The sequence below is a fragment of the Sceloporus occidentalis genome, unplaced genomic scaffold (assembly GCF_023333645.1).
Source record: "Sceloporus occidentalis isolate IW3139 unplaced genomic scaffold, rSceOcc1.0.p SCAF_52, whole genome shotgun sequence".
NCBI lineage: Eukaryota > Metazoa > Chordata > Lepidosauria > Squamata > Phrynosomatidae > Sceloporus > Sceloporus occidentalis.
The window spans coordinates 340,305-355,865 of record NW_028317032.1 but is presented as its reverse complement, the minus strand read 5'-3'; the positions used below and the strand labels follow the sequence as shown (position 1 = coordinate 355,865).

Sequence of the window (15,561 nt, the reverse complement as noted above, 5' to 3'; positions counted from 1 at the left end):
TTCAAACTACACCACCACCCCCTCTGCCCCTTCAAACTACACCACCCCCCCCTCTGCCCCTTCAAACTACACCCCCCCCCTCTGCCCCTTCAAACTCTACACCCCCCCCCTCTGCCCCTTCAAACTACACCCCCCCCACTTACCTTGTTGCCGGAGTCCTGCGGTGAGAGCGGGAGGCATCTGTCTTCTCGCTCTGCCGCGGTGCCGGCATTTCACGTTGAGAGCCGGAATAGTCCGGAAAGGAAGGGGCGCCGAGCGGTTGCCGAGAACTTCACGAGCAACCGCTCGGCGCCCCTGACCGGGACTTAGATTTAAGCATCGTTTTTTTTTAAACTTTATTTAACATGAATGATGTTAAATAAAGTTTAAAAAAAAAAACGATGCTTTAATCTAAGTCCCGGTCAGGCGCCCCTGCAACCATGGCGCCCTGTGCGGTCGCACAGGTCGCACACCCCTAAGGCCGGCCCTGGACTTGGATGACCTTGGGGTGGAAGAACTTGACCGGCCGCACAGAACCCTGATCTCAACCCCATCCAACACCTTTGGGATGAACTGGAACGGAGATTGTGAGCCGGGCGTCTCGTCCAACATCAGTGCCTGACCTCACAAACGCTCTACTGGATGAATGGGTGAAAATCCCCTCAGAAACTCCCCAAAATCTTGTGGAAATCCTTCCCAGAAGAGTAGAAGCTTTTGGGGGCCAACAACTTTAGGTATTGAAACGGGATCTCCAACAAGCTCATATAGGCAGTGACGTATCAAAACCTAGGCCAATTAGGCCTGCATATAGGTGTGATGGCCAGCTGCCCACATACTATTGGTCGTACAGTATGTGCCACACGCTAATTCTATGATTTCTGCATGTTTTCCCATCTTTATAACAATTAAAAGTATTGACCAAAAGCACAAGCTGTATGAATAAATGAGTAAATATATGTACGGATAACAGCTGTGATGGCAGCTCCCCGTTAATTCTAGCCGCTTATATTCACATATACCAGAAAATACAATTAAAGACTAATTATATTTTTCTAATAACGTCTCCGCAGTCTGCATTCCGGAGGGGAGCCGCCATTGTGTAACCCAATTCATTTTCAATTAAAATGCTTGTGAAAATCCAGCTGAAAGCTTTTATATCTGCATATGTTTTCTCTATAGTCTTCATGCCAGGAGGCGCGCATGTCGAATAAAATCTATTCTTAGTCTAGTGGCCCCCCCAAAAAAAATATCTATGGTTTTAAACAATTCATTGCGGTATTTGAAGCACAAAGCTGTAAACAGTTGACTTTTAAACACCCCCCCCCCCCCCCCGCTGTCCCATGTTTTCAGTCCACGAGGATCATGGCCCAGTTGGGGCTGACTGGGAAAGGGGGCTGTAAGGTCGGCACGTACCTCCATTGCAGCTCTCACATGACCACATACCTGGAAACGTTGTGGACCCAGCTACCCGGAGCCCCCTTTGCGGGATGCGTAGGCGGTCCCGCTGACTTTGGCGGGATGTCTGACATTACAGGTGGTCCTGTTGGCTATCGCAGGAGAGACGCTATTTTTAATAGAGAAGTGGGTGGCCCACAAACTGGTGTTTCCCCGTGGTGACCCAGAGACCCGAAGAAGCGGTGCTTCACTCTGAGATTTCCCAGACATGATGACCACCTCTCAATACTCTGAAGCTAAGAGCCGTGAGGTGGCCCTTGGGTAAGGTAGGTGGGTACTGCCCCTCCCTGCCTCTCTGGACCTGAAATGTTTGGGGTAAATTATGTTATATGAGCAGAGCAATATCATGCCAGTGAATCTGGTCCTGAGGTTAGTAAAACATGTTTTGGGCATGATTTTCAAGCAGTGTCCTGCTGAGACCCTTCTCTGTGCAGCGGTGATCAAGGGCCACTTGGGAAGACCAGAGTATCTCCTCTGATGGACCCAACCAGACCTGGAATGACCATCAGGCAAACAAGTTGGATGGAGCCTTCCGCATACATTATTGGGCTTCGTGTGTCAGACTTTCCCAAATGTATGATGATGATGTCATTTCCTAGAATTCTCCCTCGATCAGAAGGCCCAGGTTTACTAAGGTATAAGTTTTGTTTTTTAAACACTTGGCTTCGGCCATGACCCCTGTTCACCCTCTAGCCACGCTCCCTAACCCATGAGAAAGGCACCTAACATTTTTGGGGTATGAAGTCAGTATGGATGCCCCCCATCCGCTAGGTTCTGTTCCTGTGGACCAAAGCTGGGAAAAACAGCCCTCCAGACCTGGAGTCCCACCTTCAGCCGGCCCTTTCTATCACCCTGAGTGCGTTTCATGCGCGTGGGTCATGGCGCCTCTTGGCATCGCCTGCTCCAAGCGCCCTAGTTTGTATATGCTAGTCCTGAAAATACATTCTCCGACGAACCGGAATTCCTCAAAAGTATATAAGAATCTCTAAGCTTAGCCGGGCTTTCAAGCATTCATCCCTTGATGTGTATCCTAGCAACCTGTAGGTTCCAGCGGGCATTTAAAGGGAGGAATAAATCTAGAATGTGATGATGTCATCCCCTGATGTGAAATGATCTACGGATATATAACACACACGCCGCTTTCCCTACATAATGTATTTACCCCAATTACCCATCATCGGACATTTTTTTATCTGCCGTGATCCTTTCTTAGTGTCTTTCTATACGATCAGACACGACACCAAAACCTCATAATTTTAAATATGCTATAAATATAAATTAAGTGAATATATATAAGTGAAAGCTGCCGTTAAGGTGATGGCGGGTATGTTAAAAATATCTCAGCTCTTATGTTGGGGTTAGTGGGGCTGATGGGTTGCTACTTACCACACCTTTCCCCGTCACTCATGGTCGTTGCATCACCGAGTAAAGCGGAGTCCTTATATATGACATCATAGCTCTCCCCTTTTTCGGCAATGCAAGCCCGAGGGAGAGCAGGGCCCCTGTTTGCCCCTCCTAAGAAAGGGCACAACTGCTGCGATAATGAATAGTTGCGTCGCTTGTCGAGCTGACCTTTAATGAGCAGACTTTAAAATGTCAGCTAGTTAGTAACTCCTAATATATCACTAAGTGCTGTCTAACTTGTGGAGAATTATAAGTAATAATACAAAAAATAATAACATTAATGATAATATTAATAATAATAATAGAAAATAGTAATAATGATATAATGGTAAAAATAATAACATTAATGATGATGATAATAATGATATTTATAATAGTGAAAAATATAACATTAATGATAATAATAATCATAACATTAATGATAATTATTCATTATAATAATAGAAAAAATACCATTAATGATAATAATAAAAATAATAATGTTAATGAAAATAAAAATTCTGATGATGATATTAATAATAACAGAAATAATAATTTTGTATAAGTATGCTATTTTTAACAAGTAACAAGTAATTTTAAAGGGACCGTTTACATGCATATGAAAGTACTCTGTGACCTCCACCGACCATTTAGCCAATCAGTGAAAACGATCCCATTGAAGTCAATGGGAGTGCGCTCCGTGCATGCGCAGTGGGGTCTGAACAGCTGACTGGAGGTGTGTTAGTCCTTCCTGCTTGGCACGGATAATAGCTAGGGAGTGGGGAAAGGGGCAAATACATGCGAAGCATTCAGCGGAATCCCCCCGTACATTTGCAAGGGGGCACCATAAAAATGTAAACGCTGTTACATACATTATTATTATATACACGAAAGTGCAGCGGGAGAATTCTCTTTCAGTTACCATGATGTAACGCGCTTACTCTTCTAAATAGGATACCATGTCCCGTTTCTGGCATTCTTTAGAGAATTGTTCCAGGTACGTATCTCCGGTGTAAATATTTTGACGTGTTCTGACCTGTAAATAATTTCCACTGATTCAACACATCAAAGGTTTTATTGTCTCCGTTCAGTTAGAGCAATAATGTGTCTAGACGTGAATTAAGCCTTCCTCCGTTTATTGTGTAAAAGCTCCATTAGATTTCATTCATTCGCATTAGCTCTCCCGTGTAACCAACACAATTTGTCTTTCTCCTTCTCGCAGACAAGCGGCTCCATGACCATACCTGGGGACTCTCTGAGTTTGACCCGGAGATCTCCCCGTGAAGCACCGATTCTCCGGGTCAAGACCCGAATCCTCCGGGTCACAGGAGCGTGGTCTTGACATGCCCCTCTCCCCGCCCATTTTCCCTTCAAATAGGGTTGTTTCCAGCTGACATCAGCAGGAATGCCCCCGATGTCAGCTGGACCCAGGGCCGGCCCAAGGCAAAATGCCGCCTGGGGCGAATTTTAAAATGCCCCCCCCCCTTATCTACCCTTCCTCTCCCTCCGTCCCTGCCGCCCCCCCCCCCCCCCTCCTTGTACTTACCTTTCAGCAGTACTGCGGCGAGTCTCCCTGTTCGGTCTCGGTGCCGGCACTCAGCATTACAAGCCGGCACTGAGACTGAACAGGAAGACTCGCCGCAGAGGAGAGAGAGAGGGGCGCCGAGCAGGTACCACTCGGCGCCCCTCTCTCTCTCTTTCACTTTAAAAAAAAAAAAAAAAAAAAAAAAAAGGGGCTTGGGGTTGCCCCACTCGGCTCCATTGTCGGGCCGGCCCTGGCTGGACCACCCACCAACGCCACGTGACTGACGTCAATGGGCAGTCCTGGCCACGTTCCGCAAGGGAAGGCTCCGGGGGTAGCCAGAGTAGAAAAGTTCCCAGGTATGGCTATGAGTAAGAAGAAATGCATTTGGAACGAGCACGAATGATCATACGCAACAGACCCCGAAACACCAGCAGTTCCAGTTAATATAATAGAAGTAGTAAAGGTTCATACAGTGAGGGTATTAAACATGCATGGGATAGGCATACGGCTCCTGACTCTAACGACTGATTAAGGTTGGGGTCTTTAAAGGTGAAAAAACAGGCAACTAGATGGTCCGAAAGGCTATTTTTCTACGAATGGAGGAAAGAGACATAGAGGTAGTCCTGGTTGCACTACTATGGTCTGTGGACCCAAAATGAAAGAAATGCATGCGCATGAATAGGCAGCGTGTGAGGTGATGCTCGCACCCCTACAAAGGCTTTCTGAACCAATTTATTCAAATCAGAAACTTAACGGAGGAGAAATAACCGAACGGGGAGGAATAACCATGCAGATCGCGGGAACGGCGCGTTGTGATACCTTTTTCCATGCTGTAAATGGGTTCTTAACATTTCAGCAACCAACAGTGTGAGTCAGCAGGAACTATGGTTGCTATGGTGATAGGTCCGCTTCTCAAACGTGGCACCAGAATCACTTTACATACGCAGCTTACCCTGCGGTACTCGCAGTGTTAATGTCTCTATTTGTCAGAATTGCTTCTCTTTAAATACGTTTTTTTTCCTCCCCTTTCTTACGAGAAGATACATTAGCGAGCGCACTTTCTCCAAATGTCAGGCGGCCCCCAGGAGAGCCGCATGGTGTAATTATCGCACAAGTGGTCATTACGCCCCAGTCCGCTCTCTTACTGCGCGTTCCACATTGGGGCAAACGATTCATTTACTGGTTATTAGAAGCAGCATGCCTTCCGCATCTTGGTATTCAGATATGATGCAGAATTTAAATGTTATGAAGTCATAACCCCCCCCCCCCATTGCTTTGCCTATCCCCATAGAAACATCGATTCTTATCTGCCGACCGATTCTTCTGCCCTTCTAGCAGCCAGTATTCCTGATGTGAAGACTCAGCCCTAAATCAGTCGTTGGTCTCGTCTTAGAGTCAGCATCCCATGCATGTTTAAATTCCCTCACTGTATTAGCCGCTACCACATCCGCTGGGAGGCTGTCCCACTTACCTACCACCCTTAATAAATATGCAATATATATATTATATACAATATATATATTAACATAAAAGAACAGAGGAGCTCTTTTTCATAAACAATTTATTCCATTGGAACAATGTACACATTTTCAACATGTTCACAGACAAGAAAAGGGAAACGGCAGAATTTTGCATCACAGACAAAAAAAACCACCAAACAATTGTCTTCTGGTTGGCGCATTCTAAAATATCATTGGAATTACGTTGTACAAAAAAAAAAGTCAAAAGATCAAAAGAAGAAAAAAAAAAATACTAAAACGCAAGGTCGGTATTTTATTTGGGGGGATCTGTGTTGATTCCATATTTCTCTTTGAGAAGTTTGAGCTGCTCCTCTTTTTTCTTCGTGTCCATTTTCTGGAAGGCCTGGAAAGGGGAAACACGAAAGCAGGAACAGCCATTAAAATACAATCAGGGCAGGTGATCCAATAGAAAGAAAGAATCCACGTCCTACGCACCCCCTTTATATATAGCAAAGCTTCTAATATCTCCACATATAGTTTAGGTTTATTTATATCGGTCGCGGATGCCAGGACTGGGTTCCTTAGTAGTTATTAAGTATCATCCCATCCCATCCAACAGCCACCGTGCCATTTCATAACAAAAACATCCATTAAAATGTTTTTTATGGATGAATGCAGATTGTAATCATCGTCAGCGTGAAATAATGTGATTGCCGGGGTTATAGCAGAAGTCACGGGCTCTCGCGCAGTAGCTGCCACAACACCCCCCCCCCCCCCCCCCCCCAATCGCACGCCCGCTAGATACGGTGTGAACCCGCGTGCGGATGACCGCGCTCCTTACCCTGTTCGCGTTGTAGTACAATACTACCAGGTATCTGTTACAGACGTTGAAGCCAGAGAGATGATCGCAAGCGTTTTTGGCATCGAAGATGTCCTCGTAAACCACATAAGCGGTGCCCCTGCTCTCCGGCGTGTTCCCACTGTACAAAAACATACATTATAGCCGCGTGGACTACAGGTTCAGACAATGACTTCCACTCTTACTTAACCCTTAAAACGACACCGTGCGGTCTTATTGCCGCCTTACATCTTGTTTTAGTTTATATTTTTCTATAAAAGCGCTCTACGGAAGGGACGGTCACGCCATTTTCCCGCTCGCGTACCGTTGAAGCCATCTTTTCTTCGCCGATGAGCTTCCATCAGTGAGTAGCATTCATTTAAAAGCATCGCCATCATAGAATATTAACTATTTAGGCTATTAAATATTAATATTAAGTATTTTAATCTCTTTGCCTTGGGTTTTAAGAAAAATCCAAGCAGCCAGTAAGATGGTTAGAAAGTTTATTGTTTAGACAGGAAATTGGCTATTTTTTTTATTAATTTTACCACCCTGGGGCATATTAATCGTTTATCACTGATCCACCTTGCCGGCTCCTACATTTTGTCCCTTTGCACTATGGTTTTTGTTTCCGCTGGATTATTTTCTTTGACGGTGACCGTTTTAGAGATACCTGACCACCACCCCCCACGTGTTACTCCAAACAGATCGTCGGCGCACTCCTTAGGTGCCGGGGGACTGCTGGGTAACGGTAGCGTCTGTATATCGCCGTTCAGGTGGAATCTCTCCCTTTCGAATAATGAAAGGCAAGGGCACCTTTGATGGCGCAGGACAGCTTCACGCACTGGTGCAATAACAGAGCCCGCTGCACAACACCCCCGCCAATCACCGAGTGTATTAGAGCCGCAACACATGTGACAATCTCACAACGCACAATCCCTTCGCTGTCCACACGGGCCGTGATTCAAGGGGATCCGATCTATACATTAAACGAGTAAACGGGGCCGATAATCAGATTGTATTTATTCCGCAAGACACCCCCCTGCTCATTGCGTTCCCACCGTGCTATTATGTTAAAGCTGGCGTAGCAGTGTGATTCTGTTGCTAGGCAACCCATACACCCACAGCAGTATTCTGAAAGGCTGTGTTTATCAGATTGTCGTGACAACGCGTTCCGTGCCTATTTCCAAAGAGATTACTTCATGTCACTAAAAGCTTCCCTTTTTAAGGGGTATTAATGGGATTTGTGTGTTTGGGGGGGGGGGCAGCTTTAATTTGCAGGTCCTTGGAAGCTTCCAAAGCCCGTTTGCCCTTGATGTACGCCTGTCAGAGAGGAGGGGGGGTACAAGGCAGGACCCTCATAATCCTGCGTTAAATAAATCTCACGAACACTTTATCGATCGGTTAGTAAATAACGCTTGTCGCATGCGTTTGCAGCTAGTAGAATCTGAAATATGGAAGGGATGGGGCGACGGGTCGCCGTCAGTGTTTTTAGGCAGGTTAATAATACTAAAGAAGTAGAAACTTACACTCGGATCTGCCGAATAGGTCCGTATTTGCCAAAAATGTCGTACATTTCTTCTCCTGTGATTTTATACGGCAGATTCCTTATATACAGGATCCTGTTCACTTCAGGCGGTAAGCGAATCTAAGAAAGGGGGAGAGCAAGAGACAATAAATTATATTAAAAGAAGAAAATCCATATTAAATGAACCTTAAAATGAATAAATTCAACTTGCCAAATATCTACAGAACATCCAAGCCCCAAAAACACCTACTTGGGAGCCAACCTGGTCTAAAAATTCAGGAGAAAATCCATCCAAAGGGGTTCTAGCTGAAATAAGCCCGTTAGAGCAGGGCCCTCCTCACCTGTTTCTGTAAGTCAGATTGTTACATACTACTTGTTATGTCCTGTCCACCAATTGTACAGCGCTACGGAATTTGATGGTGCTATATAAAACAATAAGAATAATAATAATAAAACAGCAAGTATTTTCCTTTTCAGGGCCAAACGCTTTAGAATCCAAACTTTGTGTGGCACAAAGGTCAGCACCGCAGGAAAAAAAAATTTCTGTCAGAGAAGACTTGTTTGACGCGGTGTCCAGCAGTTTAAGGGTTACAAGGAGGAACGAATCCCCCGTTACTTTACATTTGGTGCGTGCTGAAATCTTATTATATTGCCATCCTGATGCAGGGTCTGCCGCATAAAGCGCAAGGATCCGCGTCCCGTTTACCAGAGCAGCCAATCACTACAAACACAGAAAGAAAAGCGAGACTTCACGGGTTGGGGGCTTTGGAGAGGAACGCTTCGGGGATCGCGGCCCGTGGAGGTTGCGTGTGCACGGCGTGCGCTCACTTACCGACTGCCCCGGGTTACAAAGTCCATTCACACTATATGTGCGGAGACTCATTCATTCACCCGAGATCGCAGGATGTTCCCGGTGTTGGAAACTCTTCGTTTTAGGACTAGAGCGACCAAGACTTGACACTTTCATGTCACAGTCCTCTGGGACCCTATAGCTTAGCGTTACCGCCCGGTTGCCGAGATATCTGGACAGACGCGGGGTCAGCATCCAGCCGTATCTGTGATGAATTTATGAATATTATATAAACGTATAGATCTTCTTCCTCTGGCGAGCTCTGTTGGTCTGTTTGTTTGATTGGATTTCTAGGACTATGTTTAAGGGGACAGATTTCTCTTGCGAGGCCCACAGCAGCACCTTCGAGGGCCACCAGTTACATTGTTTGGCTAGGTTTGTCTTCTGCCGTAACCCGAGGAGAAAGGAGAACGCAAGCGCCTGCTTTAATTCCACGGCCTCGTATAAAAGCGACTCCTTCAGACGTGAAAAAAGTGGTTCAGCATATTGGATCAGAAGGGTGCTCCTCGCCCGATTATAAGCCGGGGTATGAAACACTTTGCCGAACACACCGCTGGCCCTTAAAGGGCTTATTCTGTGTACTATTTGGTCCAGCGCAGCGGGGGTCATTGTAGCCTTCCCCGTAGCCAATTTCACAGACTATAAGGATTGGCCGTGGAATACCCCGGCTCGCGATCCCAATATAATCGCCAGCTCACGTCGGGGGATACGGCTTGTTACACCGCGCTGGAGCTTCTGTAAAGCGAGGCGGGTTTAGGCACGGAATGACATCACAGGACAGCCGGATTCATCTCCCATCCGTACAAGACTACTAATATATATATATATAGCACCATCAGATTCCGTAGCGCTGTACAATGGGTAGACAGGACATAAGTAGTATATATTTGACTTACAGAAATAGGTGAGGAGGGCCCTGCTCAAAGCGAGCGAACATCACATATGCTACTGTTCAGAAGTTTGGGGTCACTCAGCTGTTTTCATGGAAAACAAGAACATTTCTGGCTGTAACATAATTACAAAAAGGGTTTTCTAACCATCAATTAGCCTGATGGGAGCGATACAGGAGCGAGATTCCATAAAAAAATCAGCTATTTCCAGCTACAATATTTATTTACATTAACCCCGTCTGCGCTGGATTTCTGATCCTTTACATGTTAGAAAGACATTTCTAAGTGACCCCAGACTGGTGAACCTTAGTTCTAAAGTACATTTATATTCAAAAGACACCGTTAAGCGTCTGAAGCACTAAGCCTTTCTTTGTCAGATACTTCTCAGCAATCAAGTGGAGGCCAAACCTCCTCAAATACAGGGGAGATCACTGATCTAGATTGATTTCAAGAGTAATAAGGCCACCGTGGCACATCCGGAATGAACCCTTGCTGATGCTTTAAGATTAAAACAAATCGCCAAGCAAAGAATCTGCAGAATATAAAGAATTCTGGTCTAAAACAGCAATAAAGCCAGCAATGATTCTAAAGTGTCAGAATCCAGAGGGGCAGAGGCTTAGATGTAACATAAGGCGGTAGATAAGTGGAACAGCCTCAAATCAGAGGTGGTAGCGGCTATTACAGTAACGGAATTTAAACATGCTTGGGATAGACACATGGTGCCTGAATCTAAGACGAGACCAACAACTAAGGTATATCTTTAATATATTCTTAAACTGGGGAATCAGTAAATGCAAGCTATGAGACTATTACTGAACTATAAAAATACGGAGCAAAAAAAGGCCTAAAGCCAAGAATGTATACTCGGGGGGGAGGGGGGCTAAATCATTTAAAGACCTATAGATTTATATAGCGCTATCATATACAATAAAGAAACAGTGATGACCACTGAAAAGCTTTAGGCCGGACGTGACTGTCCAGGTCTATCCAGCTATTTAATACGATATCAGGCTTTGCTGTAACACTCGGGAAAGGCAGCACACGGGCGACTTTCCCGGAACAACCGGTGTGTTTATCTCGCCATTTTCGGAGCCCCTCGCCGCTATGTACAATGTGTCGGAGTAACTTACATTCGCGCGTTTCGCTGCTTGCATCGCCATGTTGATTACCGGAGAAAAACCCTTCCAACAGCCAGACGAAAATAAACAGCGGCCCAAACAGTGTGGACGCGGAGGAAACGGGACGCACAGGAAACTACGTCACCCAACTACGCCCGGAAACAGCGTCAAAGAGTTTCATACACTCGAGACCGCTGCTATCGCCATTCAGTTACAGGGGGCGGCCATATTCCTGGAGTCTTTTGTTATGCGCATGTCTGAGAAGGCGGCTCCACCCACCGAGGGGGGATTCATCTTGTCGGGGATAGAGATATTGGGACTATTAATAGCTATTTATGTGACTGTATAAAGTGTCTTCACGAATTTCATTTTCATTTAGAAATGTTGGTTTATTTATAAGTAATGTTCTGCTCTGTCCTAAATGACAGACACACAGATATTAAAGGGCGAGGAAATAACTTAATCAGTCAAAGATTCCTATAGCAAGAAGGAGATCCACCCCACTTAATTAAAACGTAGTCATATGAGAAAAATATTTTTCTCCTTGAGCAAAACCCCCAGCGCTGTATACAGTAATAACCAATGTTCCATCTAATTTTTCTGAGTTGGTGTGCGCAGAAAATTTCTCTTGTGCAAAAAAGGTTCACAGAGCAAAAATTGCACAATTTTTGGACATGTGCGCTCTCTAAAAAAGCTATGTGCACGCGCACAAGCGCACAGCTTAGAGGGAACACTGGTAATAACCCCCTGTGCTCTATACAGTAATAACCCCCAGTGCTGTATATAGTAATATAACCCCCAGTGCTGTATATAGTAATATAACCCCCAGCGCTGTATACAGTAATATCCCCCCAGCTCTGTATACAGTAATATAACCCCCAGCGCTGTATACAGTAATCTCCCCCCAGCGCTGTATACAGTAATAACCCCCCAGCACTGTATACAGTAATATAACCCCCAGCGCTGTATACAGTAATATAATCCCCCAGCGCTGTATACAGTAATATAACCCCCAGTGCTCTATACAGTAATAACCCCCAGTGCTGTATATAGTAATATAACCCCCAGCGCTGTATACAGTAATATAACCCCCAGCGCTGTATACAGTAATAACCCCCAGTGCTGTATATAGTAATATAACCCCCAGCGCTGTATACAGTAATATAACCCCCAGCGCTGTATACAGTAATATAACCCCCAGCACTGTATACAGTAATAACCCCCCAGCGCTGCATACAGTAATATAACCCCCAGCGCTGTATACACTAATATAACCCCCAGCGCTGTATACAGTAATATAACCCCCAGCGCTGTATACAGTAATATAACCCCCCAGCGCTGTATACACTAATATAACCCCCAGCACTGTATACAGTAATATAACCCCCAGCGCTGTATACACTAATATAACCCCAGCACTGTATACAGTAATAACCCCCCCAGCGCTGTATACAGTAATATAACCCCCCAGCGCTGTATACAGTAATATAACCCCCAGCGCTGTATACACTAATATAACCCCCAGCGTTGTATACAGTAATATAACCCCCAGCGCTGTATACACTAATATAACCCCCAGCACTGTATACAGTAATATAACTCCCCAGCGCTGTATACAGTAATATAACCCCCCAGCGCTGTATACAGTAATATAACCCCCAGCCCTGTATACATTAATAACCCCCAGCGCTGTATACAGTAATATAACCCCCCCAGCGCTGTATACCGTAATATAACCCCCCCAGCGCTGTATACCGTAATATAACCCCCCCAGCGCTGTATACAGTAATAAGTAATGTAGATTGGGCTCAGGTAACAGAGCGAGAACATTAAACTAGAAGTGTTTCTTATCAGGAAGAATGAAGCGACGATGCGTTCTGCGTCCCAAGCAGACTCTGACCACATAAGGGGACACCTGCGAGGTATGTTTTAGGAATGGGATGAAAAGACATTTATATGCCTGCGTTTCGGTCATCAAGAATGCAAAATAACAGACTGTTACAGAATCTTGTAATACCTTTTTATTGGACTAACAGTAATTTAAAAAATGTCTATTATTTATTTATTTTTAACCCTAGTCATCAAGGAAATATTCAGAAAAGCTAGAATGTAGGGTTGTCCTAAATCAATACGAAGGAGAGTATCTCGGAATCTGGCTGCGGAAAGTATAATTATGATCCAAACACTTCCATGTACATTTGAAACACATATATAAATAAATATTGTGTGGAGTGTGTGTATGTATACATATATATATAGAGAGAGTGAGTGAGTGAGATGTGGAGAGTGAAGTCACCGTGGTCATCAGGGCTGTAACTCCTAAGCTGGGAGATTCCCGGAACGACGTGAGAACGCTCGGTCCAGAAGAGTGCAGGGCTGGGAACAGCCAAGATGCTGCAGGTAGAGGATCTGAAGACACATTCCATCCATACGGGGAGCGAAGAATTGTTTTTATATTATATAATTACATAAATCAGTGAAAGCGAAGGACAAAACATTTAGAAATATCAAAATCTGTAAATGTTTTTATTTTAATAAATTGACAGCAAAAGCATTTTCATAATTAGACAAACGATTACTGTGCAGTCAGATCAGAAGATAAGGCGGTAACGGGCCTGGAATGAATGCTGCTATTATTATTATTATTATTATTAAATGCCATAATCATTATAACTAAACCGCAGGGCAACCAAATCACAAAACACGGCAGTATTTGGCATATTAAGAATAGCGATATTTTTATTTAACCCTACTGGACAGTGAAACCGCGGGCACCGGTTAAAACGGGGTCAGCAGGGCTTGTGAACGACATCCACAATGCCATTCAGGTTACGGGGTATATTAGATAATACAAAAGAAGTGCCTAGCGATGCCTCGAGCCCCCTAAGAACACCTGGCAGGGTAAACATTATTTAGTTGGGGATGAAATACCCCAACCTACACAAGATCAGGGTATTCTGCTTCTTGCAATACCTTTCATGCCATTTTTCACTTCCTATGACACAATTAGGGCTGAAACAACTAATCGATAAAATCGATAATAATCGATTATGAAAATCGTTGGCAACGAATTTCATCATCGATTAATCGATTTTTATCGATTATAAAAAGAGGGTTTTTTTTCCAGAGCAAATGCTCTGAAAAACTCCTCTCCTTATAATAATCCGATCTCAAACTGAGATCGGATTATAACACCAGAATCCAGATCCCCCGCAACGCTGCAGGAGACCTGGATTCCCCTCACTGTCGGCCGGTCTCTCACTTCCGTCTCTCTCTCCCCTCCCATACACCCCTCAGACTCCTCCCCCTCCCATACGTCACTCTGCCTCTCTCCCGGCTCCGTTACTGACAAGGACTTTCACTGCAGCTTCATAGAAGCCACAGTGTAAGTGAAGTGCAGTAACGGAGGCTGTCTGCGATGCAGACACTCACAGGCTGACAGAGAATCATCCTCTCTGTCAGCTGGTGGGGGTCTGCATCGCACATACAGCCTCCGTTACTGTCAGTAACGGAGCCGGGTAGAGAGGCAGAGCGGTGTATGGGAGGGGGGAGGAGTCAGAAGGGTGTATGGGAGCCACCCTCCCATACACCACTGTGGCTCCTCCCCCCCAGAGAGGATGATTTTCTGTCAGCCTGTGAGTGTCCGTTACTGCACTTCACTTACACTGTGGCTTCTATGAAGCTGCAGTGAAAGTCCTTGTCTAGTGAAGATCCGTTGCTGACAGGAGGCAGAGTGGAGTATGGGAGGGGGAGGGGCCAGAGTTGTATGGGAGAGGGGAGGGGCCAGAGTGGTGTATGGGAGAGGGGAGGAGGCAGAGTGAAGTGTGGGAGGGGGGAGGAGGCAAAGTGGTGTATGGGAGGGGGAGGAGGCAGAGTGGAGTATGGGAGGGGGAGGAGGCAGAGTGGAGTATGGGAGGGGGAGGAGGCAGAGTGGAGTATGGGAGGGGGAGGAGGCAGAGTAGTGTATGGGAGGGGGAGGCGGCAGAGTGGTGTATGGGAGGGGGAGGCGGCAGAGTGGTGTATGGGAGGGGGAGGCGGCAGAGTGGTGTATGGGAGGGGGAGGCGGCAGAGTGGTGTGTGGGAGGGGGAGGCGGCAGAGTGGTGTATGGGAGGGGGAGGAGCCAGAGTGGTGTATGGGTGAGTTATAGTGGTGTATGGGGGGTATTATGAATTTCAGGGAATATAGGGGGTATAAGGCATATCGATATTAGGCATATCAGGGGGTCATAAAACATCTGGGGGTAAAAGGTATATCAGGGGGCTCAGTTGCATATCACTGGCATATAAGGAGTATAAGGCATATCAGGGGCACAGTGGAATCTGGCATATAAGAGGTATAAGGCATATATGGGGGCAGAGTGGCAAGCTGGGGGTCTGATGTGCATAACCGGGGGCAGTTTGGTAAATAAAAAATTTTTAAATAAGGCTTTTTTTCCTCATAGTTTTTATTAAATATGAAAAATAGTTAACATATGAATTAATATTTACTAATAACTTTGTATTAAAACCTAGTTTGAGAAACACCGTGTTTGGGT

The 15,561-nt window shown here is 45.4% G+C and overlaps 1 protein-coding gene across 1 annotated transcript; it reads right to left on the bottom strand.

Moving 5' to 3' along the window:
- Window positions 1-6,115: 6,115 nt before the first annotated feature.
- LOC149288310 (splicing factor 3B subunit 6-like) lies at window positions 6,116-11,068 on the bottom strand. Its single transcript, XM_089491921.1, has 4 exons — window positions 11,039-11,068; window positions 8,170-8,288; window positions 6,644-6,782; window positions 6,116-6,205 (listed from the first exon to the last, which is right to left on the bottom strand). Exons 1-4 carry the CDS (start codon window positions 11,066-11,068, stop codon window positions 6,116-6,118), a joined length of 378 nt encoding a protein of 125 aa, XP_089348047.1.
- Between the last annotated feature and the right edge of the window lie 4,493 nt (window positions 11,069-15,561).